The sequence below is a fragment of the Xenopus laevis genome, chromosome 5L (assembly GCF_017654675.1).
Source record: "Xenopus laevis strain J_2021 chromosome 5L, Xenopus_laevis_v10.1, whole genome shotgun sequence".
Taxonomy (NCBI): domain Eukaryota; kingdom Metazoa; phylum Chordata; class Amphibia; order Anura; family Pipidae; genus Xenopus; species Xenopus laevis.
This window is the reverse complement of record NC_054379.1, coordinates 11338940-11363191: the sequence shown is the minus strand read 5'-3', so window position 1 is coordinate 11363191 and position 24252 is coordinate 11338940. Positions and strand designations below refer to the sequence as shown.

The following is a 24252-nucleotide window of genomic DNA, read 5'->3' as shown; positions in this document are numbered from 1 at the left end:
TAATGATGAATGAAAACTATTTACAAATTATCTCAGAATATCACTCTCTACGTACATCATACTGAAAGATCATTTAAAGGTGAACAACCCCTTTAAGAGCAGGACTGTCTAACTAAAGACCCTTTGGTAAATTTTTATCCTCCAGATGGTTTTGATGGTCCTCAAAAAAGGTGCTTGCGAGGGGACATGATTACACTTTACAAGTACATTAGAGGACATTATAGACAAATGGCAGGGGACCTTTTTACCCATAAAGTGGATCACCGTACCAGATGCCTCCCCTTCAGACTAGAAGAAAAGAACTTTCATTTGAAGCAACGTAGGGGGTTCTTCACAGTCAGGACAGTGAGGTTGTGGAATGCACTGCCGGGTGATGTTGTGATGCTGATTCAGTTAATGACTATAAGAGGGACTTGGAGGATTTCTTGGACAGACATAATATCAAAGGCTATTGTGATACTAAACTCTATAGTTAGTATAGATATGGGTATATAGAATTTATGTAAAAGTAGGGAGGGGTGTGTGTATGGGGCTGGGTTTTCATTTGGAGGGGTTGGACTTGATGGACTTTGTCTTTTTTTCAACCCAATTTAACTATGTAACTAACTATGTAACAGGTACCATAAGTCTGCACACACCAGTGATGTTAACAAATATGCCAGAATATCTTACACACACATAAGATAGAAACAAATCGCTGGTTTATCAATTCAGATTCATTATTTTAATTTTTTGTGTTGTTATTAGACGGAGTGAGAAGGTGCAGGTGACAACAAGCCACAATTAAGGCTGAACAAGCTCACACAATATCTGGCAACAACTCAGGTGATAAGAAGCTCGACTGTCTTTTCTTCTGCCTTTGTTACCCTTGAGAAACACATTCCTTTTTCCACTGGAGCTAAATATTGTGACATTCCTAGGGCAACATGTACAAGCTCATTCCCAGCAGGCCGAATGGAAGTGTCTCCTGGAGATTTGATAAAACAATAACTGTGAGACCTGACTTTTCCTCTGACAGTTTTTATTGGTAAGTGAGACTATGATGTTGGACCTGATGCTCCTCAGCCCTGCAGCATGTATTGTAGATTTTATAAGTGCCCTACTGTAACATTTGGGCTGTTACATCATCCCTTTAAAACTGACATTCTTTGTAGAGTTGAGTTCTTTGTAAATGAGTTGCCAACTCACCCACATCAGGGTCAGTACAAAACAGCAGAACAGAGAGTCATGGCTACTCACATAGTAGGCAAAGCAGACTTATACTGGGGGTTTTCAAACTTTTTTAGCCGTCAGCAACATTCAGATGTAGAAAGAGTTGGGAGCAACACAAGCATGAAAAATGTTCCTGAGTGGTGCAAAATGGACTGGTAGCCTACAGGAGACTCTGTTTGGCAGTACATCTGGTTTTTATGGAACCAAAACTTGCCTCCAAGCCTGGAATTCAAAAATAAGCACTTGCTTTGAGGCCACTGGGAGCAACATCCAAGGGGTTGGTGAGTAACATGTTGCTCACGAGCCACTGGTTGGGGATCACTGGATTATACAGACCCAGAGTCAATTTACACATGGCAAAGCTTGAAGGCAGTCATACACCAAAGTGGTCCAACAGCATTTACACTTGGAGTTTGCACAAGTGTTTCAGCTATTTAAGTTAATTTTTCTTGAGAAGCCCTTATAGACAAGGAAAATAAAAATGATTTGGGGTGGTGGGATGTCATCAACATCTCTTACCCTTTGCTCCAAGGTAGTTTATCTTTTCCTTAATAATAGAGGGGTGCAATGGAAACATTTTTCTTTTGTTAACAGGAGTTCCTTGTGTGGGCTTGGGAAGGGCAGATGCACAGTACACTCTAACTTCCAATAATGTGTATACTTTGCATGTGACCAGCCTAAGCCCATGCACGGAACACCAGGGGGCAAAAGGAAAAGGGTGCCAATGTAGTCCCCTTGCAAAGTACCCTGAGTTGATTTGTTTTTCATAGAAGAGGTGCACCTGTCCTTGGCAGAAGGTTGACAATTATGCTCCATGGAGGGTGCCCATCAAATGTACATCCATTTCAACTTTCTGTGAGGGTACATGCTAGCTAGTGGGGCAGCGGGACAGCCGCCACCTCCTCTTCGGTGTGCAGCAACGCACTGCCACTTCCGGGTTTGACATGCAGGATTGACGCCAGCGTCTTTTTAAATTCTAATATTTAAAGCTGCAATGTACTTTTTCCAATTGCCCAATGTTTCATGACCTGCTCCCCCGTCCCTTTTGTACATGTTCGGTTCAATTGCCCAGAACTCTCTCCTTGGTCCTCTCACATTTAGACCAGGTGGCATCCCAGTAACAGAGGGCTTCTCCCAAAGCCAAAAGTGGCTGCTATAGGTAGAAAGTGAGCCGTGACCGGGACCTTGGTGTTAGTTCTGGGGTTGGGATACCGTACGTTACATCTTTCTGTAATTTGGATAGTCATACCAAATCATGTAAACATTAAATAAACCCAATAGGCTGGTTTTGCCTCCAATAAGGATTAATTATATCTTAGTTGGGATCAAGTACAAACTACTGTTTTATTATTACACAGAAAAAGGAAATAAAACATTTGGATTATTTGAATAAAATTAAGTCTATGGGAGATGCCTTCCTTAATTCTGAGCTTTCTGGATAATGGGTTTCCAGACAACAGATCCTACATCTGTATTAGACTTTTTACATATTACAGATTTATTGTAATTTTTTTTTCCAGTTCTCTAAACTGAATTCATTTTCTCTCCCAGCCTCCCGTCCCTTGGAAAATGGGAATAAATCCTAATTTAAACACTGTATGAGTGTAAGGCTAAATAAATGGATGTACATCAGGCTGGTTAAGCATTTTCAGGAGCCGTGAAGGGGTTAAAGTTTCCTCATTAATCGCCTCCTGCACTGCTAATCTGATCCTCTGTGTTTCCATGTAGCCGGCGTTGGACATGCTTTCTGAGCACATAATACTCATTGTAGACACATAGGCTTACATTGGTCTCCATGGCAGCCTCTAATAGTAAATGACACATCTTTACCTCTTTTCTTTAGGGAGGCACTGGCACCCTCAGGTGTGTTTTCCCTGCCTCGCCAATTTGGTGCTGAGAACACGTCCCCACATCAACCGCTGTAACTAAATCACATTTAAAGGTGACAGGTTTTTTTAAAAATATTTAGATGTTAACCCCTGGGACCCAAGTTCCTGGGCAGTTTTTTTTTCAAATTTTTAAACAGGCCAATATTTAGTAGTACTGACACCCAAACCTTAAGAACCTTGTAAAAATTAGGTCATGCACTAATTAATATAGAATATTTAATTCCAGGTGTTACTGACCTGCTAAAACATACCTGTATAGAATCTCTGTACTGACAAATCATTTTTGCCTATAAAATAACTATCTATATTAGGAAAAGCCCGACCGCACATCACTAGTTCCCCGGACTTTGAATTTTTTGCAGTCCCAACATAAAGATGATGGTGCTAATTTACTAAAATTCACACTTATATTTCTTTTATCCCAAAAATTTGTGTTCTCTCTAAACTCTAAAAATGTGAGATTTATTAAGTGTAAAAACCTCAAAAAACTCTAATACAAAACTTCGCCAAGCAGTCAAGGTCCTACAGAACTTAATGGGAGCTTCACTGATCCTATTGGACTTTTTTTTAGCCATTCAGACTTTTAGAGGGTTTCGGGTTTCTTTCACTAGTAATTGTCAGAAAAACTAAAATTTTTAGAGGTATTTGTATTGGTTTTGGATCATTCAGCACTTTTTTTTTCCTTCCGTACTTTGGCATTCGTAGTTTTAGAGAAATTGAATTTAATTGTGGATTCAAAAACCTCTAAAACCACTAATATTCAACCTTTAGAAGCCTATTTATCAACAGTCTTAAGTTTGTTTTTTTAGAGGTTTTTGCAACCAGTTGTAAAAGGGACATCTGCCATTGACTTCTATATGTTTTCCACAGGTTTTAGCTGGAATCTTTTCATAATTTGGAATTGTCGCAGTTTTATCACATAACGTTTTTGTCATCCAAAAAGCCCAATCCAAAAACGTTGTATCTTATTAAATCAGCCCCTCTATTGACTTAGTGAGACTAAAATGCTTCTAGAAATGATATGCATTGATAGATATTATATACAGTATCTATATTATATGTATCATATTAAATGCACAAAATGCACTATGTAGAGCAAGCTAAAAGTGACAAAATACAAATTGCAATATATTTTAACCTACAATTTAGTGTATCCCCCCAGAATTCCATACTAATGGTAGATGCTCAATAAATAACATACATTTTTTCCACTGTGATTTTTAATGAGTAAGGCTGATGATAATTTTAAACAAGCTGTGGCTCCAAATTTTCTTATTCAGTATCAGTCAATGTAGGTGCACGCGGCATATTTCTAGGCTCAAGACTCCCCTGTATCTACACGCTCTTTATTTTGTAGGGATGCATCAAATCCACTATTTGGGATTCGGACAAATCTCCGAATCCTTAATGAAAGATTTGGACCGAATACCGAACCGGATACTAAGTTCCATATGCAAATTAGTGGGAAAAAAATAAAAGAAAAAAGTGGGAAAATAATAATTTACTTCATTGTTTTGTGATGAAAAGTCACGTGATTTCCCTTCCCACCCCTAATTTGCATATGCAAATTCGGTTCAGTTCGGCCAGGTGCAAGGATTCAGCCGATTCCGAATCCTGCTGAAAAAGACTGAATCCTGATCTGAATCCTGGATTCGGTGCAGTACCCCTTTATTTATATGAAGCAGAACTGTCCAGCCTTTAGACTATTGGTCGGACTTGGCCTCCAAGGGCACAACTTTGGCTACAGCCCGTTGAAATGAGTGGTGGATGTATAACATCCCGGCCTGATGGGAAAGGTTTGCTCTTTACACCCCGGTGCAGATCTCATCATGGTGCACTGGATAGTGTAAGGTTCGGCTGCAGTTCCACTAAGTAAGTAGAGGAGGAAGGTGCAGTAAATTTAGCCAGGAGCCTCAGTAAGATAATAAATGTGCCTTGCACTCGGGAAAGCTGCAGCTAGGCAACTGTATAACTAAACCACAGGAGCGGGGGAGTCTTTATTCCTTATTAGCATGAAAAAGGATGCAACACTCTCTGCATAGATTATAATTTCTTCATCAAAACATTTCTTTGCCTATGATTAAGTGTTGTGAGAACACGAAACGTGTAAGGCTGTGATCCACACTTGTACTTCAATAAAGACCTGTTTTTACTACAGCTGCCTGGAGAATTGCTCTTTGAGTGCCTACCCTACAAACAATACGATACTCTCTGCATAGAGGCAAATATCAGTCTAAAGGCGACAATTATGATCTTTCCTGGAAAAGATGTTTCCAGGAAAGATTGTTCGTTTCAATACACACGTGTAGAGCTGAATGGTCAGATATACAGAGAGAAACAATAGAATTCTACCTGTATCTGATGATTCAGCACTAACAATTGCCGATGTTCAGGTGCCTTCAAAGACCCAATCAAAATTTTCCGGCCAACCCGACTGACAAGCCGACCAATATCCAAGTCTTCTGCCCATATTGGTTGGCTCATCTCCCACCATACACAAAAATTCATTTTGTCTAATATCAACGGTGCATCAATGTTTTTATAGTTTTAACAATCAAATGCATGTGAGTTGTTTGTTAAACGGCCCCCTCCTAAAAAATAACACAAAAAAGACACAATTATATATTTTTTATCAGGGACAAATAAAGCAGAAGAGGCAATGGCTTCATGAAATATAGACCAGTTATGTAAGAGAAATATTTATGGCAACTATGTAAGTCTTAAGGATAAGAAAGGATTAAACGGAGGCTGGAAAATATGTGCCTTTAATTTTATTATCCTGCTTGTGAATCTCACATGACTTATCATCTTGTCTATGAAGTGAATATGTGCAGGATTTGAAGTCACTCCCTTAGTCGGGGACGGGGCTGAATCTTTGCCTTTGCTACACGTGCCAAACACTGCTGGATGAGCCCAGTCTCTGCTAATCTGCTTTAAGAAGCAATGCACTTCTGTTAATGACTCCCACTGATTACACAAATTATCCCTCAATAAGCGGCTCCACTCCACATGCTGCACCCACTGCCTCTCCACAGTGAACCCTACTGAGCTTTGTTTATAACCCAAGAGAGAGAGAGAGAGAGAAGATGCTTTTTAACATCACTGCTGGATAGGACTCCTATAATCATGCACCTGAACTAAACTAAACTCTCCTCCTTCGTCTTCCTCACACTTGTGGCTCTATGGACCATGACAAGAGAAGTTCCTTAATCTTTGGATCTGGGCCAAGCAGGACAAGGGGGTCTGGATAATAAGCAGAAAGGCTGCACAGACAATTCTCCATATTCCTGTTGCATCAAAGGTAAATTCTGTATTTTATATTTATGTAGGTTTCGGATGTATTTGTGCATTCAATTGCCTTGCAGCTTGCTGGTAAAATAAGTCTCACTTATATGAATTTCTGTCTTTGTGTAAAATATACTTTCTCAGGATCTGATCAAGAGACAACAGACTCAACCCCTGCTGGGTGCTTGATGTGTATATACTGTAAATATAGAGAGGTCATAATTAATGCTCATTATATGAGTGCAAAACAGTTCAGTTTTCCTATGGTTTGGTGGGGCTAAAACTAGGGATGCACCGAATCCAGGATTCGGTTTGGGATTCAGCCAGGATTTGGCTTTTTTTTTTTTGCAGGATTCGGATTCGGAAGAATCCTTCTGCCCGGCCGAACCTAATCCGAATCCTAATTTGCATATGCAAATTAGGGGTGGGGAGGGAAATCGCATGACTTTTTGTCACAAAACAAGGAAGTATAAAATGTTTTCCCTTCCCACCCCTAATTTGAATATGCAAATTTGGATTCAGTTCGGTATTCAGCCTAATTTGGGGGTTTGGCTGAATCCAAAATAGTGGTTTCAGTGCATGCCTAGCTGACACAAATTTGCTTTGCACCCCAGTAACTTCTAATTTCTGCTACAATGGGACCAGTTCCTCTATACAGAGGGCAGAGTAGTAAGTGGATAGGTAATCATTGATTTGGGGTAGGGGCTGGAGACCATACAGTGATACCTGGCAAAATGTGTCTTGATGTAGAATATATTCACTTGTACTAAGAAGAAAGTTCTAGTAGGATCATTAAAAAAAGTTGCAGGTTTTTTTGTTGGATCACTAATATCAAAAGAAAAGTGAAGAAACTTAACAGACATCCATCCATTGTGTGCGTAGCCTTGTTTTGGTTCCCAATAAATGGGATAGAGTCTACCACTCATGACAGTGTTTCCCATTCCCAGGGTTAGAGAAGTGGCTTTGCTCTCAGGGACTAACTGGTTTTATGAAATGGGGGGGGGCAGGAACCACCGTCTTTCTCTTGGAAGACATCTCAGTGAAGATGAGGAGGAGGTAGTACAGTGACAGGGGCAAGAGGTGAAGAATAAGTCCTATGGTAACTTTTTGGCCAATATTTGTTCATGATACGCTCTAAACATACACAGTATAGAGTCATATGAAAAAGTTTGCTCTAAACATATATACTGTATTTATATATGAATGCATCATACTGCTATAGATCTAAAAATAAAAAGTAAGACCCCAAATGCCACTCTAATTAGAACTCGGATTGAGCCCCCAAGAACAAGTGGTACGTACAGCAATCAAATATTCTCCCTAAATGTCACACAGAACTACTAGTAGCAGCTACTGGTATCTATGTGTGTCTTAGGGTTGCCACCTCTTGGCCAGTCTAATGGGGGTGGAGATGTGATGCAATGGGACAGGGTTGTGACATCAGGGGCGGGGCTATGAAGTGGCAATTCATGTGTCAATCATAGGGAATCCTGCCTGGTATTCCTAATTTGGAAAACTAAACAGCCAGTTTTGAGCCCTTTAAAAACACAGGTCAAAACCAGACAGGTGGAAACCCTAGTGTGTCTTCACTCTAACTGGACTTAAGACTGGGCCCTTAAGCTACAACTTTAAGCTCCCGAGGTGAGGACGGCCTGCAATATGGGAATATCTGCTGAAAAGAATGTTACAAATGGAAACTCTATAAAGTGATTTGGTACTAGTGAAGTTGAGAAACACTGTACAACTATATGAAATGGTGAAAATATTATTTGGCCACCCTACCTTTCTAGAAGGGCAGATTTTGGTTTGTTCTCTTCCCTACAGGTTTGGGTTCAGTGATTTAGTATTTTTCTTACACATCTTCATATTTGAGTGTATAACTCTTTTTCAGAACTAATAATTAATAAATCCTGGTCACCAAGACTACAGATTACTAACACTCGATGGCTGCGCCAGGGTATGGCTGCTGACAATGACTAATGTTCATATTTAGATCATTAACATGTGGCACATTTAAGCTACTTTTATTAAGCTATTTATCATGTTGTATGACTCAGCTCAGAAAAGCTTTAGTCTTTGCAGTATAAGAGCAAAAGGAAAAACAAGGGAGCACTCACCGACCTTGTGAATCTTCTTTCTGCTGTGCTAACACGTGAGAAAACGCTCCCGACACGTACAGCCTTCAAGTAAATATATTGAACACGGAGCACCAGCAGTCATTAAAATCCATATTTTATTGATTCTTCATTAAAAAGACGAGCAGGACATGTATCCCAAGGCACGCTTGGCGCGTTTCGTGGACTAAGCCACTTTCTCAAAAGCTATGCTCAAACTGTCCAGGTGAACATTTAAAAAGGTAACACCACACCCTTCTTGAGCAAAGGGGGGCAAAACAATATGGTTGCGCCACATAATTTCCCCCAAAAGTTTCTCTGTTGCTGAAATTGTGTAATTTACAATTGTGTAAATGTAATTTTGTTCTGTGAATCACTCACACTTGCAACAAAATCGCCATGATGGAATGGATGGGGTATGACATGATACAGGGGTGCAATTCACAATGTGAACCTTAAAAAGCAGTGGTTCTCACTCGTGGATAACTAAGAAGTATTTACATTCTTGTCTTTTATTCCTTAGTGGAGTTCATCAGCATAAAGGCTGGAAGAACTCGGGGAAAGGTCGGGTAATCTGATGTTTCTGGAGCACAAATCTGATTGCAGACAGCAGAGCTTGTTTATGCCACGGCTAATGCCCCTGCTTAGTTCCTCACATGGTCTATTAATGCCGTCCTGGAATCAATGATCTGTTTATAAATAACTGGGTTATATATCAAGTGATGCAAAAAAGTGGCCGGAGAGGGAATGAGGGCTTTATAGGAGATTGAATGAGCACCTGACCGATATTTATTGCATACAGGGTAGGCACTTTCTAATGGTCAGCTCATAATTCTGTTTTTGATCTTGACCAGGGGCGCTATATGGAGCCTGTATTTGGGTAGGTCTCCCTTGGCCACTCCAGTTTCCTGACAAATTAATTGGCTTCTGATGAGCTGATCCTCTGTGTTACTGTGTCTGGGAAACGAGACTGTAAGATCCACTGGGGCAAAGACAATGATCAACTCTCCAGAGAAGCATATTTCCATTAGTGTGTCCTCATACAACAGAATAACTGGTTTGGTGCAAAGGCCACTTATAACTTGTGCTTTCTTTGAGAACTCACCAACATGATGAATATCTCTATCAATGATCTATCCGTTTATATACCTATGTCTTGTTATTATTTAGCACACTGTTGTTTGTTGGCTGATCATATAGTTCCTCCATTCCCAGAAGAGACTGCAAATAATTACATTTGTGATGCAGGTGTCAGCCCACTGGAACGTGTTTACCAGAGAGTTCAGGTCCCTTCAGGTCCCTTACATAATTACTATTTTGGAGGATCTAGAAGTGTGAGGTTGAGGTGCTGCAGGTGGAATCATGGGTCATTGTACAGTAAACTGTTGCCTTCTAGAAACCAAAACATATATTAGAGTAGGGATAGGAAAGACTGCTCTAGATGCTGCTGCAAAACCAGGCAAATAGACATTGCCCCTGCTGGGATAACCAAGAGAACAGTATTGAGATATGACCAACCTCAACCTGTTCAAAATGTTTATCATTATAACTATTATTAAATAAATAGGATGTATACAAGTATTCAGGTGTTTTCATTGATTTACCAACTTGTAGGGAACTGGGCAAAACTAATAGCTGATCTGTTGCCAGGATCAGACTGGAACGGAGGGACACCAGGGAGATTCCTGTTGGGTCCCAGTGCCCAGGATCTGTAGGGGTAATTTCTGGGGTCAGTAAGAGCAGGTACATGTGGGGCAGATTTGGGGTGGAGGAAGGTTTGTGATGGGGACAGACAGGGCCTATTTATAGGGTTGGCCCTGACCACCAATAATTTTTTGAACTTGTAGGGGGGCCCTGACCACCAATGTTTTTTGTTAAAAAAACTTTTATGGGAGTCCTGGTGCCAACAGTTTTCTTGTAACTTATAGGGGGGGGGCCTGACCACCAATGAGGTTTTTTTTAACTTGTAGGGAGGCCCTGACCATCAATGTTCTTTTAAAAAAACTTTTATGTGGGACCCTGGCCGCCTTTTTTTATTATTATAAGAGTGCCCTGACCACCAATGCCTTTTTATACCTTGTGAGTGAGGGGTTTTACTGTTTTTAGCACTGGTGTGCACTTTTAACTGTGGTGTGGGTGGGATCTGAGGTGGGGCGGGATCTGGGGTGGGTGTGAACCACGGGGCCAAGAAAATGTTGCTATACGAGGTCATGTGATCTCTGATGTCTGCCCTGGGGACAGGGGACTGCAGGGCAGGGTTGGTGTTGGTGGTAGAATCCTGCGCGGAACCAATTTGTCTAATGCGACCAGTCACCCCCACCCGGACCCGCAAACCGCATACTTACTCACTTGGACCAGACCTGCAAGTACCATATCCGCAACCATATCTGCGATCCGCTAACCATCAAGAAACAGGAAGTGTTGTCATTGTAAACTGGAAGTGACATCATTAGAAGTAGGCGTTATCAGAAAACAAGGAGTAAAACTCGCTATTGAGAAGACCCACGACCTGCAAACCAGGAGAACCGCCGACCCGCGTCTATACCCGCTCCCGAAAACCGCAGGTACCCGACCGGCTGCAGGACTCTAGTTGGTGGTCCGTTTGTTCCTCATTGGGCACCAAACAACCTAATCTGACACTTTTGGTTACTATGGGTAACTTCACTTGTGCAAATGTGTACCTATGTGCTTGAATCAGCCCCACAAACTAAAACAACCAAACTGTTTATATTGAACCATATCTCCATAACTTATGTGCAAAGACAAAGCCAATAAAACCAATATTAGGTTATTGTGGTGTCTATTAGTGGAGGAGTGGTGGGGGGTCAGTGTAATTAAGAGAGGACTTTGGGGGCACACAAAAGAAGTGATTTCTCAGTCTGGTACTGACAGTTGGAATCAGTTTAGGAATAAACTCTGGAGACCCACGATCAGTTCAGTGTAATTTATTTCTCGCAACATGTTTCGGATATAAATATCCTTCATCAGGTGCTTTTTACAGTGTGAATGACCCCAAGCAATTTATTAACCCATTTACACCAACAACAAGCGTGTCAGCTCCAATTACTGGCCAGACATAATTAACATTAACCTAACAGAGTATTGCCATCTTGTGGCCTGCTCCGATAATGCGCCAAACAACAAAATACATTTGTATAATTCAGAACCACAACCTAATGGACAGTTACGTTACAAAGTATGTGAATAGTATCAATTATTCTGTCACAAATTGTATAGAGTAATCTCACAACAATATTGTAATAATGTTAAAAGCATAAATAATAACAGTGTCTCATAAATAGTATAAATAATAAAATCGTACCATTTTGTAATATTCAATCCAGTTTCACGTAAGGGACAGTTGGAGTAGCAAGTCAACTGAAAGCTTTTGGTTTTTTTTTTGCCCATTACTTGTTACCCTAGGAGCTTGCAAGTCATGATGAATGAATGATAAAACAATTTTCTTTGACCTAATAATGATGTAAGGGGGAGGGCCCTGATCAAATGTTTGACTGCAACGTTGGAGTTAACTTCCCCCCGATAATGTTGAAAACAACAAATACAAATAGAATAAAATGAAGATTTGCTGGAGGATCTAACCCACATTCATCAGCTCTCACTATCAAGTTATTTTGCTTTGAGTTGAATGAATGAATTGACCGGCGATGCAGCTGAACCCGCACTTTGCCATTTTCGTTGGTTAATAAAAAGCTTTGGCTTACGGCAGGGCGTCGGTTCTCTGCTATGCTTTTAGTATGAAATTGCAAATGGTTTTCATTTTTTATTTTTTGTGGTTTTTGAGTTATTGAGCTTTTTATTCAGCAGCTCTCCAGATTGCAGTTTCGGCAATCTGGTTGCTAGGGTCTAAACTACGCTAGCAACCATGCATTGATTTAAATAAGAGACTGGAAAATAAATAGCAGAGGTCTGAATATAAAGATGAGTAATACAAAGTAGAAATTAGGGATGCACCGAATACAGGATTCGGTTCGGGATTCGGCCTTTTTCAGCAGGATTCGGATTCGGCCGAATCCTTCTGCCTGTCCGAACCGAATCCGAACCCTAATTTACATATGCAAATTGGTGGCGGAGAGGGAAATTGAGTGACTTTTTGTCACAAAACAAGGAAGTAAAAAATGTTTTCCCCTTCCCACCCCTAATTTACATATGCAAATCAGGGTTCGGATTCGGTTCGGTATTTGGCCGAATCCTTCGCCAAGGATTCGGGGGTTCGGCCGAATGTAAAATAATGGATTCGGTGCATTCCTAGTAGAAATAACAATAAATGCGTAGCCTTACAGAGGATTATTTTTTTTTTTAGATGGGGTTTTTGGTCCCAATTTGAAAGCTGGGAAGAATCAGAAGAAAAAGGCAAATAAATCAAAAACTATACAAATGAAATAATGAAGACCAATTACCATACTAAAAGATAACTTAAATGTGAACCACCCCTTTAATGACATATATATGTGTAGATGGATAGAATTTACATTTGAGGGTTATTCCTTATTTGCACTTACCTTTGAGTAGGAGCTGCCATGCTGTTTGCTTCAGTACAGGCACCCTCCAGAGACCACTGTATAAAGCACCATCATGTGGTCGAGAAATGCATTGCACTGTTCTTTATCTTATGAGTAAGTAAAACTTTGCAGACCAGTTCTAGCAGGGCATGAGGGAGCAGACCCTGTAGCTGCATCGGGGGCCCACAAAGTATCTTTTAAATAAAATGTCTTATTCCAAAGTTCAAGAGGGGCCTAATGCTTTTTCTGTGGGGCCCAGTAATTTCTAGTTATACTACTAGTGTCTCTGAGCCTCATACACTTCATTATTTAATAGGAATGCACCAAATCCACTATTTTGGGGTTTGGACAAATCTATCATGAAGGATTCGGCTGAATCCCGAACTGAATCGGAATCCCTAATTTGCATATACATATTCGAAAAGTCACATGATTTTTGGGATTCGGACTGGCCAGGCACTTGGATTCAGCTGAATTCTAGCCGAAACTTGAACTGAATCCTGGATTTGATGCATCCCTAATATTTAATAAGTCCTAGTAGAAAAAAATAGAGTTTGCTTTTCCTTTATGACCTCGTGGCCTTTGCTCTGACATGTCTGTACAAATGTCCCTCAGCAGGAAGATCCAGTGAGCGATGGCTTTCCCTTCTTGGTTCCGATGGAGCGATTCTCAATTACGGCTTCCCTCGCGGAACCCCAATGATATGGTAGTGGACACACTCATGATGGAGCTGGGCTGGCAAATAAAACAGGCAGAGAGTCTACAGCGGGATAAAGAAAACGAGTATCGGAAGATTAAGACGGGAGTGGATTACAGCTGGTTGGTCAGTTACCCCAAGCACAGCTTCGATATCAGCCCTGGGGAAAGACTGCAACTGGAGGATGCCTGCAGCAAGGTGCACCCGTCATACTGCGGCCCAATCATTCACAGGTACAGCACCTCTCTCCTTTCATCATGCACCCATGAAATAGGAGCCTGTAGACCTGTGCCAAATGCCATCTCTTTATAGAAGGGCTGGTTCACCTTTATGTATGTTATAGAATGGCTAATTCTAAGCAACTTTTTAACTGGCCTTTATTTTTTATAGTTTTTGCCTTCTTCTGTCTCTTTCCAGCTTTCAAATTGGGGTCACTGACCCCATCTAAAAGACAAATGCTCTGTAAGGCTACAAATTTGTTACTTATCTTGCTATTCAGGCCTCTCCTATTCATATTCCAGTCTCTTATTCAAATCAGTGCATGGTTGCTAGGGGAATTTGGACCTTGGTAACCAAAAGCTAAATAACTCAAACATTTCCAATAATAAAAAAACAATTGCAAATTGTCTCAGAATATTACTCTCTCCATCATACTAAAAGGTGAAAAAAGCCCTTTCATAATAATTAAGAGGAAACTATTCTTGTTTTCACGTAGACTGGTTGCCGGCCACTAAGTCTAATAAAGTGATTAGATGCATGGAGGGCAGCCAATCAGATTTAAGTATCCATATTAATGTTGCTTCTTCTGGACTGGCGGCTAATTTAAGCAACTATCTCAAAACACAGTGATACAGAATCCTCATAACAATATATTGCCTAAAATATATATAGACTAGTAACCCACCTGTGGCTGCGCAATGCCATCACCTCATCGGTAGTTGAAGAAACGAGGGCAGATGCTGCAATGTACTACTAAATCTGACCATACTCCTTGTCAAACAAGCAGATCAATGTCCAATTTGGTCACCCAGGAGGAAGGTGGTCCGATCCTTCACCCCAGGTCACTGGTTGGATCGTATTAGTGTCCTGTGGAGATCATTTGGGAGAGGAGGACATCAACATGCCAATGTGTTCCTCAGGTTTCACCAGGCAAAGATCAGATATATTTCATTATTGTGGCATTTTCTACATTCAGGACATTGCTAATGTCGTGTTCAGCTGTCTTGTTCTTACTCCACATAACATGTCTTTATTTGTCCTTTATTTAGGTTCAGGCAGATTGTAGCAGAATATGACCCAGATGTCAAAGAAGTCCCTCACCTGTTTCGGTCAGTCCTGCAAGAAGCGGCTGAGAAAATGAAAGAGGAAGACGAGGTCAAGAAACTGGCCAGGCAATGGACCACGAAGAGAGCCATGAGCATGTCACTCAGCAACTTCAAGTCCCGAGCCCGAATCTATCCTTTCATGAGTGACATTAAGACCATTTCCGAGGATGTTGAGAGAGAAGCTGAACCCACCCGTAGAGTATGGAGCTTGCCGGAGTTCCGTACCACCAAAGATGACTAAATTGAACCCAATAAATCGAATCTGCAAACCAACAAACCGCAACTATTTTGACCTTTATTACCCTTATGAGGATTAAACCAATCAATTTTTATTGTCATTTAATGATAATTTTCATTTGACGCTCGCAACATCCTTGCAAACAATGTGCTTGTCTGACCTGTGTATGGGAACCTGCAGGCCATATATGCCTTTCACTTCTATGGCCAATCACCTTGTGTTTTTTTTATAAACATCTGACTTTGTTAGATATCTCCTGTTAATTACTCAGTCTGTACCAAATGCCCATATGAAGAGGGCATGAGACTGACACAAGGCATGGAGACCACTAGCCTTTGCTATCCAATCAGATGTGTATTATGGATGTTCCTCCTAATGATACAGAGGGAGTACAACAAAGTTTTTATTTGCATAGGAGTTTTGTAATCAGTTTAGAGTTGTGTTCTTGGGAACTGTTTTATTGGCATGATTTCTATCCTGACTGTACAGTTTATATTATATAGCTACAACTCACTCCATCAACTCTAGGCCCAGATTTGGGGTAGATATGGCATTTTTTGGGCCCAGGGATGGATGGGTTTCGGACAGACTATTTGATTATTTTGCCCAAGGGCAGTAACCTATGGCTGTTTTGTAGAGCGCAGTAGGAACTGGTGATTTAGGTTTGACATACAAAATTTCAGTAGTTTCAATTTGGGGACAATTTTTCTACGTTTAGAACAGAAGAATTGGATCAGAATGATGAGATTTGTAAGATTATATGTCTAATATTTCTGTATCTTGTAACTTGGCACAACTTTATATAAATAATAAACAACGGAGAGTGCAACCTGCCATAGAGCTCATGATACTGTCTTTAGAATGTTGGTGATCTCACACTCCATAGTACTCAAGCTTAAAATACTGCACTGTGTTAATTTTATACTATATATTATTCAAGCTTAAGGTACTGCACTGTGTTATCTTACACTCTATATTACTCAAGCTTAAAATACTGCACTGTGTTATTTTACACTATATATTACTCAAGCTTAAAGTACTGCACTGTGTTATCTTACACTCTATATTACTCAAGCTTAAGGTACTGCACTATGTCATCTTATACTCTATATTACTCAAGCTTAAAATACTGCACTGTGTTATTTTACACCATATATTACTCAAGCTTAAGGTACTGCACTGAGTTATCTTACACTCTATATTACTTAAGCTTAAGGTACTGCACTGTGTTATCTTACACTCTATATTACTCCGTGTCCTCCTCATCTTCTTCAAGCTCTTCCTCCTTATCGTCTTCATCAAGCTCCTCATCCTCTTCACATTCCTCCTCTTCTTCAAGCTCAAGCAGAGGTAATTTGTGGCTTCCCTTTGTACAAGCTATCATTTTTCATCAAGCAAAAAAACCGTGAGCTTCTTAATGTGGACAGTTGCTTCAAATAAAGAGAGAACAATTTTCAGAGACGAGGCTGAAGGCTCATGGCAGCTCTACTGAATATTCCTTTATTATCCTGTGACTGAAGAAGTGAAATAACATATTTATTTATTTTAAGATTCACCAAAAGCCAAATCAAAGAAAGCGTTGAAAGAAAAACACAATAAAAAGGTAATGTTTTTGCTTTCACCTGTAAAATTTCCTGAATCCCGAAAAAAAATTGTACATAACGTTTTCCTTTATCATTTAGGGCTTCTTCAGATTTGTGTTTTTTATCTGTTGCAGTTGGATTGTTTATCATACCAATGAGATCCAGCTACAAAGATCGGTTACAGTACATCTGTAACTTCTGTTCATTTGATGAGAGTCCCAAGTGTGCAGTGATCTGATTTGGCCAATCACACTGAAGTTGTAGAATGCACATTAGTACGCTTGTCTGGCTGTAATGTGAAAGTCCTTGTATCAGTCTGGGCAGTCAGAGTTAGCTATGAGTAATTATAATTGGCAAAATCATTAAAGGAATGTAGTTTTAATGAGCATTTGAGCTATGGCACATGGGTATTTTGCTTCCGTCCTGTGAAAACAGTGGAGGTCAAGACACCTATCTTCCTTCCTGATAGAAATCATTTAAAGGAGAACTAAAGCCTAACTAAAGAAGTAGCTAGAAATGTTGTACATGATGTTTTGTGCTTCTGTACCAGCCCAAGGCAACCACAGCCCTTTAGCAGTAAAGATCTGTGTCTCCAAAGATGCCCCAGTAGCTCCCCATCTTCTTTTCTGCTGATTCACTGCACATGCTCTGTGCTGCTGTCACTTACTGAGTTTAGGGACCCACTCACAATATACAGTACACATAGAATAGAAATGTCACAATATAAGGCTGATTAGTAATTAATACACATAATTACTACATGGCAGCACAGAAACCAGTGCAATTAGCATCAGAATTTAATAATCAGCAAACCTGTAGCATCAGCTTATATTACAGCCAGGGAAGCTCATTTTCTGCTGGATAATTAGTGACGAGCCCTAAGCTTAGCTTCTCAACAGCCAATCAGAGCCCACTGAGCATGTGAGTGTCACAGACACTTTCCAAGATGGTGACCCCCTGTGACAAGTTTGAAGTCCTGGATCATTGCTGCTATTGACAAGCTCAAACTTTAGCCTCGTGCAATAAGTTCTCTATATAAAACATGTAAGTTAAGTAAGCCACGAACAATTCAAAAAGCCGATACCCGAATGCTGCAAACGGGGTGAAACCTTATTTATTGCATGGTGTTCCAGACAACCTTACAAACTATCAAATGTTTCGGGATCACATGTCCCTTCATGTGGTCCCAAAAACGTTTGATCGTTTAGTTGTCTGGAACACCATGCAATAAATAAGGGGTCTCCCCCATACCAGGTATCGGCTTTTTGAATTGTTCGTGGATAGGTCTCGGTTACATGACTTTTTATTTATTCTTTAAAGGAGAAAGTGAAAAAAACCTTAATTTTGTAGGCATATATGAGTAATAGGTGTTGCTTTTACATGGTGCTAAAAATTAATTTTATCTTTAAAAATAGCCCCTTTATTGGAGCTGCCTATAGATGTTCTCTGGTGCCTGTTTCAAATGAGGGGTGGGCGTGTCCTAATGTTCCCTGTCATAAGCACAGTAGGAGGGAGACAGCCAATCACAGCCCTGCAGTCACACAAGCATAGACATGCTTCAGTTCCCTATCAGGTCCTGCTAGCTGCTGATTGGAGGAATAATTAGGGTTTTTTCAGAAATATTCAATAAATCAGCCTGAACCACTACTTTTTTAAGCACAATTCTTCTATATTTAAATGAGTATAATGCACTGGTACGTTTTTTGTTTGTAGGTAAAATGTCTCCTTTAAATTAAACAAAACCCCCAGTAACAAGGTAGCACCTTAAACACAAATCAGAATCTTAACATGATTGTTCTTTTTCTTCTGCTTTGTTTTCTGGGTTTATACATTCTAAATACAAATATATCAGCCTGTAACATTCCCAGTGGGAAAATGTGAACTTATAATTGTGAACGTTTAAATGGATTTTTCATTAAACACGTTTGCCCTGCCAACTGCATTCTGAAAAGGGTGGGACTGTGCTTGGTTAAATACATCCTGCAAGTCTCAAACATGTCGGACAGCACACTTCCTTACTTAACCACTCCAAGGAGCTTTTGTCAGGGGCACTTTTTTTCTATAAAAGCCGTCACATTGTACATTACAAACATAATAGACACGGCTCTGTCTTTGCCTTTTGCATTGTAGCATTAGTACAGGGGTTGTTCGCCATGAAATATTATACTTGAACACAAAACATTGGGTCCGAAGCTGACAGCTAGGGCTATTTCCATTAATATGTAAAATGTTGTAGTTTAAAGTATGTGGATTTTTTCCATTCATTTTTTATGCATTAAAGGGGTTGTTCACCTTCCAAACTCTTTTTTTTTTTTTTAATTCAGTTGTTTTTAGATCCCCAGAAATCCATAGTAAATTGCAGCACTCCCATGTAGTAATAAAACCACCTTTATTACAATATCACATCTGGCACAGATGTTCGTGTCTCTGGTGTTTGAGTTTGGCAGCTCAGTATTTTAGGTGCAGACTGTAAGGGACACACACTCAGATTCGGGGAGATTAGTCGCCCGTCGACTAATCTCTTCTTCGGGGTGACTAATCTCCCCGAACTGCCTCCCGCCAGCTAGACTGTAAATCGCTTGCAGGATGACACTCAGATCGATTCATTTTCTGAAGTGCCCGAAGAGGAGATTTGTTGCCAGGCGACTAATCTCCCCGAATCTGAGCGTCTACCCTGACCCTAAACTGTTATAATTTTGCAACATTTCTCAGCAGCATCTCTGGAGTATCAGCAACTATTGTATCAATTCTAACAGCTGCCTGTAATGAAAACCAGAGGTTTCTGCTCAGCAGCGACAAAGATAAGAAATGTATCAACTAAATGTATCAATTTAGAACAGTTTACAGGGTCAGCGACCCCATCTCTCAGAGCTGCTTCAGAAGGTGAAAAATTACACTTTACACTTCAATATTAAAAAAACAGTCACACATAGAAAGTCATTTGAAAAAGTCGTTATTTCTGGTGATCTATCTGAAAACAACTTGTTGTTTGGACAACCCCTTTAATGTCACGCATCCCAATCATATACATAATAATAGCACATTCTAAATGAATAGATGTATAGGTGAAGGCAAGGAAAGACTAGTAATATAAGATTAATTGAAAGCTGTTTTTTGTTTCTCTTTGGGTTGCTGGGGAATAACAGAAAGTACAGCTGAAAAGTTCCTTAGAGTAGTTACATCTAAAATGAAAGGTTCAATTAAAGGCAACGTTCCCCTTTAAAGTGGTGGTTAGCCTTTCAGCTAACTTTTAGTATGTTATAGAATGGCTAATTCTGATTCTAATTCCGGGGGGTCACTGACCCCATCTAAAAAACCAATGCTCTGTAAGGCTACACATTTATTGTTATTGCTACTTTTTATTACTCAACTTTCTATTCGGGCCTCTCCTATTCATACTCCAGTCTCTTATTCAAATCAATGCATGGTTGCTAGGGTAATTTGGACACTAGCAACCAGATTGTTGAAATTGCAAACTGGAGAGCTGCTGAATAAAAAGCTAAATAACTCAAAAACCACAAATAATAAAAACCAATTGTGAAATGTCTCAGAATATCACTCTCTACATCATACTAAAAGTTAAAGGAGAAGGAAAGGTTAAAACTAAGTTAGCCTTATGAGAAAGGTCCATCTAAATATACCAGTAAACCCCCAAAGTAGTGCTGCTCTGAGTCCCCTGTCAAAAGAAACACTGCATTTCTTTCCTTCTATTGTGTACTCATGGGCTTCTGTATCAGACTTCCTGCCTTCATCTTAAACCTCATTGCCCTGGGCAAGAGCATGCTCAGTTTGCTCCTCTCCCCCCCCCTCCCTTCTCTACTGTAATCTGAGCCCAGAGCAGGGAGAGACTCAGGCAGGAAGTGATGTCACACCACATTAATACTGCAGCTCCTATCCTAAACAAACAGAGAGTTTCTAGAGCTTTTTACTCAGGTATGGTAAAACATTCTACAGAATAAATATAGCATTCTACCTTGCACTGTTGCAGCTAATCTATTGGCAATAAAATGCCTCCATAGCTTTCCTTCTCCTTTAAGTCAAAGGAGGACAACCCCTTTAAGAAACCTGCTATAGCAGAATACACATATTTCTTGTAAACTTTCCCACGCTTGCTCTACTAACCACAAGTGCACAGCGTTTGTGTTTCCTGCCACACTATATGACTGTAAATTCTGTTCGTCTTCCTCAACAAATGCTACAATCGGCATTGGTCTAATTTAAAAATAAAAAACTTTTTCAAGAGCAGTCGAATTCTTACATAATGGACCCCGGTCAACCCATTTGCACCAAGCCCCACTGCTACTGAAGCTGCCTCGGCTAGAATAGAAGTGCTGTTCACATTGAAGTACATCCCAAATGGCTCTTATAAAAAGTTCCCATTGCCTCCATTTTTGTAAAACAACAATAAACTCTTGGGGTGTTTCACTTACCTTCTCCCACTGCTTGAACGAAAGGGTTTAATCCGACGGGGTTTGTATTTCAGACATCAAGAAACATGTTTCTGACTAATATATTTTTTCGGAAAGGAAACCCGGGCAAGTACAGGAGGCCCAGGTCTGTGACGTGGCAGATGAAGAGATCTATGATCAAGCGCCTGGAGATAGAAGCAGAAAAGGAATACTGCTTAAGTCGCCCGTATATGACCAAGGAACAGAAATACAGCCACGCCGCTGAGAGACGGCAGAAAGAGTGGGAGGCCAGAAGGAACTCGCACGTGGCCAATTTCCCTAGCCACAAATGTTTGCAAGACCACCTAGATCATCTAAGTGTGACCAAAAAATGTCAATGTCTTGACTAGTAATCAAATACTGCCTTGCGTGAATTTCCTGAATATATTTTATAAAACCTTAAAGAGATACTGACACCTGAAATTAAACATTTTTTTACATCTATTATAATGATCAACATGACCTATAGGTAACATTTAATGTACACTCATATGCTAAAATTCATTTTTTAGTGTCAGTATCACTTTAAAGGGGAAAAAAAGTACAGGTATGGGACCCATTATCAGAATCCTGTTATCCAGAAAGTTACATAATGAACATCTCCCATAGACTCCATTATAATCAAATAATCCAGATTTATAAAAATGATTTCCTTTTTCTCTGTAATAATCAAACATTATTAAACAAACAATTAAACAAAATTAAACAAAATGTGCCTTTGTCCCAGCCGTAAAGCCGTAGTATTTAGACTTTTTAGTTTTAAGATACCATTCGTGCTCCAGCATTCCTTTTGTGCTTCTTTTACCTCTTAAATTTAGACGTTTGAAACCGAAAGAATATCTAGGGCAGTGCTGTTCAACTTCTGTGGTACCAAGGGCCTACATGGTGGAGGGCTGATAGCTGAAGTCAATATTCACCATTCCCTGTTAATAAACCACTCCCACTTAAAAACCACAACTGTTATCAGGAGAACTTTAAAAACCATGTCCACATTAATGGTGGTAGCACACCAAAAAAACAAATGGTTGGTGCTCACTGCAGAGATATCACCCATCACTCATTTGTAAAAAGTTTGTTGTATTAAGAAATAATCTTAAATCTCCTCCCCTGTGGATAGCACAGCAACCCCCAGCATATAATGTAATACCTTAGAAACCCCCTAGCAACAATTTCCCTACAGACAGAGTATGACATACACATGGAGCATAGGGCACTCACAGGCAGGGTATGGCATACACAGAAACAATAGGGCACTCACAGGCAGAGTATGGCATACACAGAAACAATAGGGCACTCACAGGCAGAGTATGGCATACACAGAAACAATAGGGCACTCACAGGCAGAGTATGGCATACACAGAAACAATAGGGCACTCACAGGCAGAGTATGGCATACACAGAAACAATAGGGCACTCACAGGCAGAGTATGGCATACACAGAAACAATAGGGCACTCACAGGCAGAGTATGGCATACACAGAAACAATAGGGCACTCACAGGCAGAGTATGGCATACACAGAAACAATAGGGCACTCACAGGCAGAGTATGGCATACACAGAAACAATAGGGCACTCACAGGCAGAGTATGGCATACACAGAAACAATAGGGGCACTTACAGGCAAGAGTATGGGCATACACAGAAACAATAGGGCACTCACAGGCAGAGTATGGCATACACAGAAAGCATAGGGCACTCACAGGCAGAGTATGGCATACACAGAAACAATAGGGCACTCACAGGCAGAGTATGGCATACACAGAAACAATAGGGCACTCACAGGCAGGGTATGGCATACACAGAAAGCATAGGGCACTCACAGGTAGAGTATGGCATACACAGAAAGCAATAGGCACTCACAGGCAGAGTATGGCCATACACAGAACAAAGGGCACTCACAGGCAGAGTATGGCATACACAGAAAGCATAGGGCACTCACCAGGCAGAGTATGGCATACACAGAAACCAATAGGGCACTCACAGGCAGAGTATCGGCATACACACGAAACAATAGGGCACTCACAGGCAGAGTATGCATACACAGAAACAATAGGCACTCACAGCAGAGTATGGCATACACAGAAACAATAGGGCACTCACAGGCAGAGTATGGCATACACAGAAACAATAGGGCACTCACAGGCAGAGTATGGCATACACAGAAACAATAGGGCACTCACAGGCAGAGTATGGCATACACAGAAACAATAGGGCACTCACAGGCAGAGTATGGCATACACAGAAAGCATAGGGCACTCACAGGCAGGGTAGAACAAGATCGGGACCATGCAAATAACCAGGCAGGACCACTCTAAGATGAACAGTATGTACTGTCCTGTGTACGTTGACAACACCGGCGCCCCTCCTACAGTCTGGTTGTGTGAACAATGCCGGGCCTTACAGGGCTGAGTTTGGGGTGCTAGTTAATCGAAGTATTGATGTCACAATACTTAGCAGTCACAGCAGCCAGACATTTATGGGAGGCCACACAAGTTCACGATCGCCAGTTCGACAGCACTGCTTCTTAACCATAATCCATATGAGGGGAGAAATTTTATTAATATTAAGTGATCTTTCCACCATCAAGTAATTCCACATGTCATGGTCTTTCCATCACTGTGAATAACCTGTCCCTTTCACAGGCTTCTCAATGTGGCCAGTTCTATGTTTGAAATACAAACTCTTACTGAACCACAATCACTTTCAAAATTACTAATCACTAACTGAATCCTCCACTCAGATGCACAACAAGTTCATTTTGCTTTTTTTTTTCTACCACAGTTCCGGTCATATTTTTTTTATCGCTTAACGCAAGCGATGCTGACAAAGGCCTATCTTTTTATATAGAGCCAACATCATCTGCAGCATCCCGAACTGTGCCACACGAGGGATCACCCCACAGGGACACACTTGTATATGTAAAATACTATACAGGAGGCT

General features: G+C 40.5%; 2 protein-coding genes across 3 annotated transcripts in view; one reads left to right on the top strand and one right to left on the bottom strand.

The window, feature by feature from the left end:
• Window positions 1–5876: 5876 nt before the first annotated feature.
• Window positions 5877–16113, top strand: rd3.L (retinal degeneration 3, GUCY2D regulator L homeolog). 2 transcript variants are annotated; one of them, XM_041562534.1, is made up of 3 exons: window positions 5877–6402; window positions 13639–13950; window positions 14986–16113. In XM_041562534.1, exons 2-3 carry the CDS (start codon window positions 13655–13657, stop codon window positions 15281–15283), a joined length of 594 nt encoding a protein of 197 aa, XP_041418468.1. In that variant the 5' UTR covers window positions 5877–6402; window positions 13639–13654; the 3' UTR covers window positions 15284–16113. The 2 variants fall into 2 exon arrangements, with proteins under 2 accessions (XP_041418468.1, XP_018118065.1); XM_018262576.2 differs by having other exon boundaries at window positions 5882–6402; window positions 13636–13950.
• Window positions 16114–21313: 5200 nt separating this feature from the next.
• Window positions 21314–24252, bottom strand: part of traf5.L (TNF receptor associated factor 5 L homeolog) — a 32565-nt gene continuing 29626 nt past the window's right edge. The window contains exon 13 of the mRNA XM_041562532.1: window positions 21314–21457. Coding sequence (XP_041418466.1) covers window positions 21350–21457 — 108 coding nt within the window. The 3' untranslated portion in view covers window positions 21314–21349. The remainder of the gene's footprint in view (window positions 21458–24252) is intronic.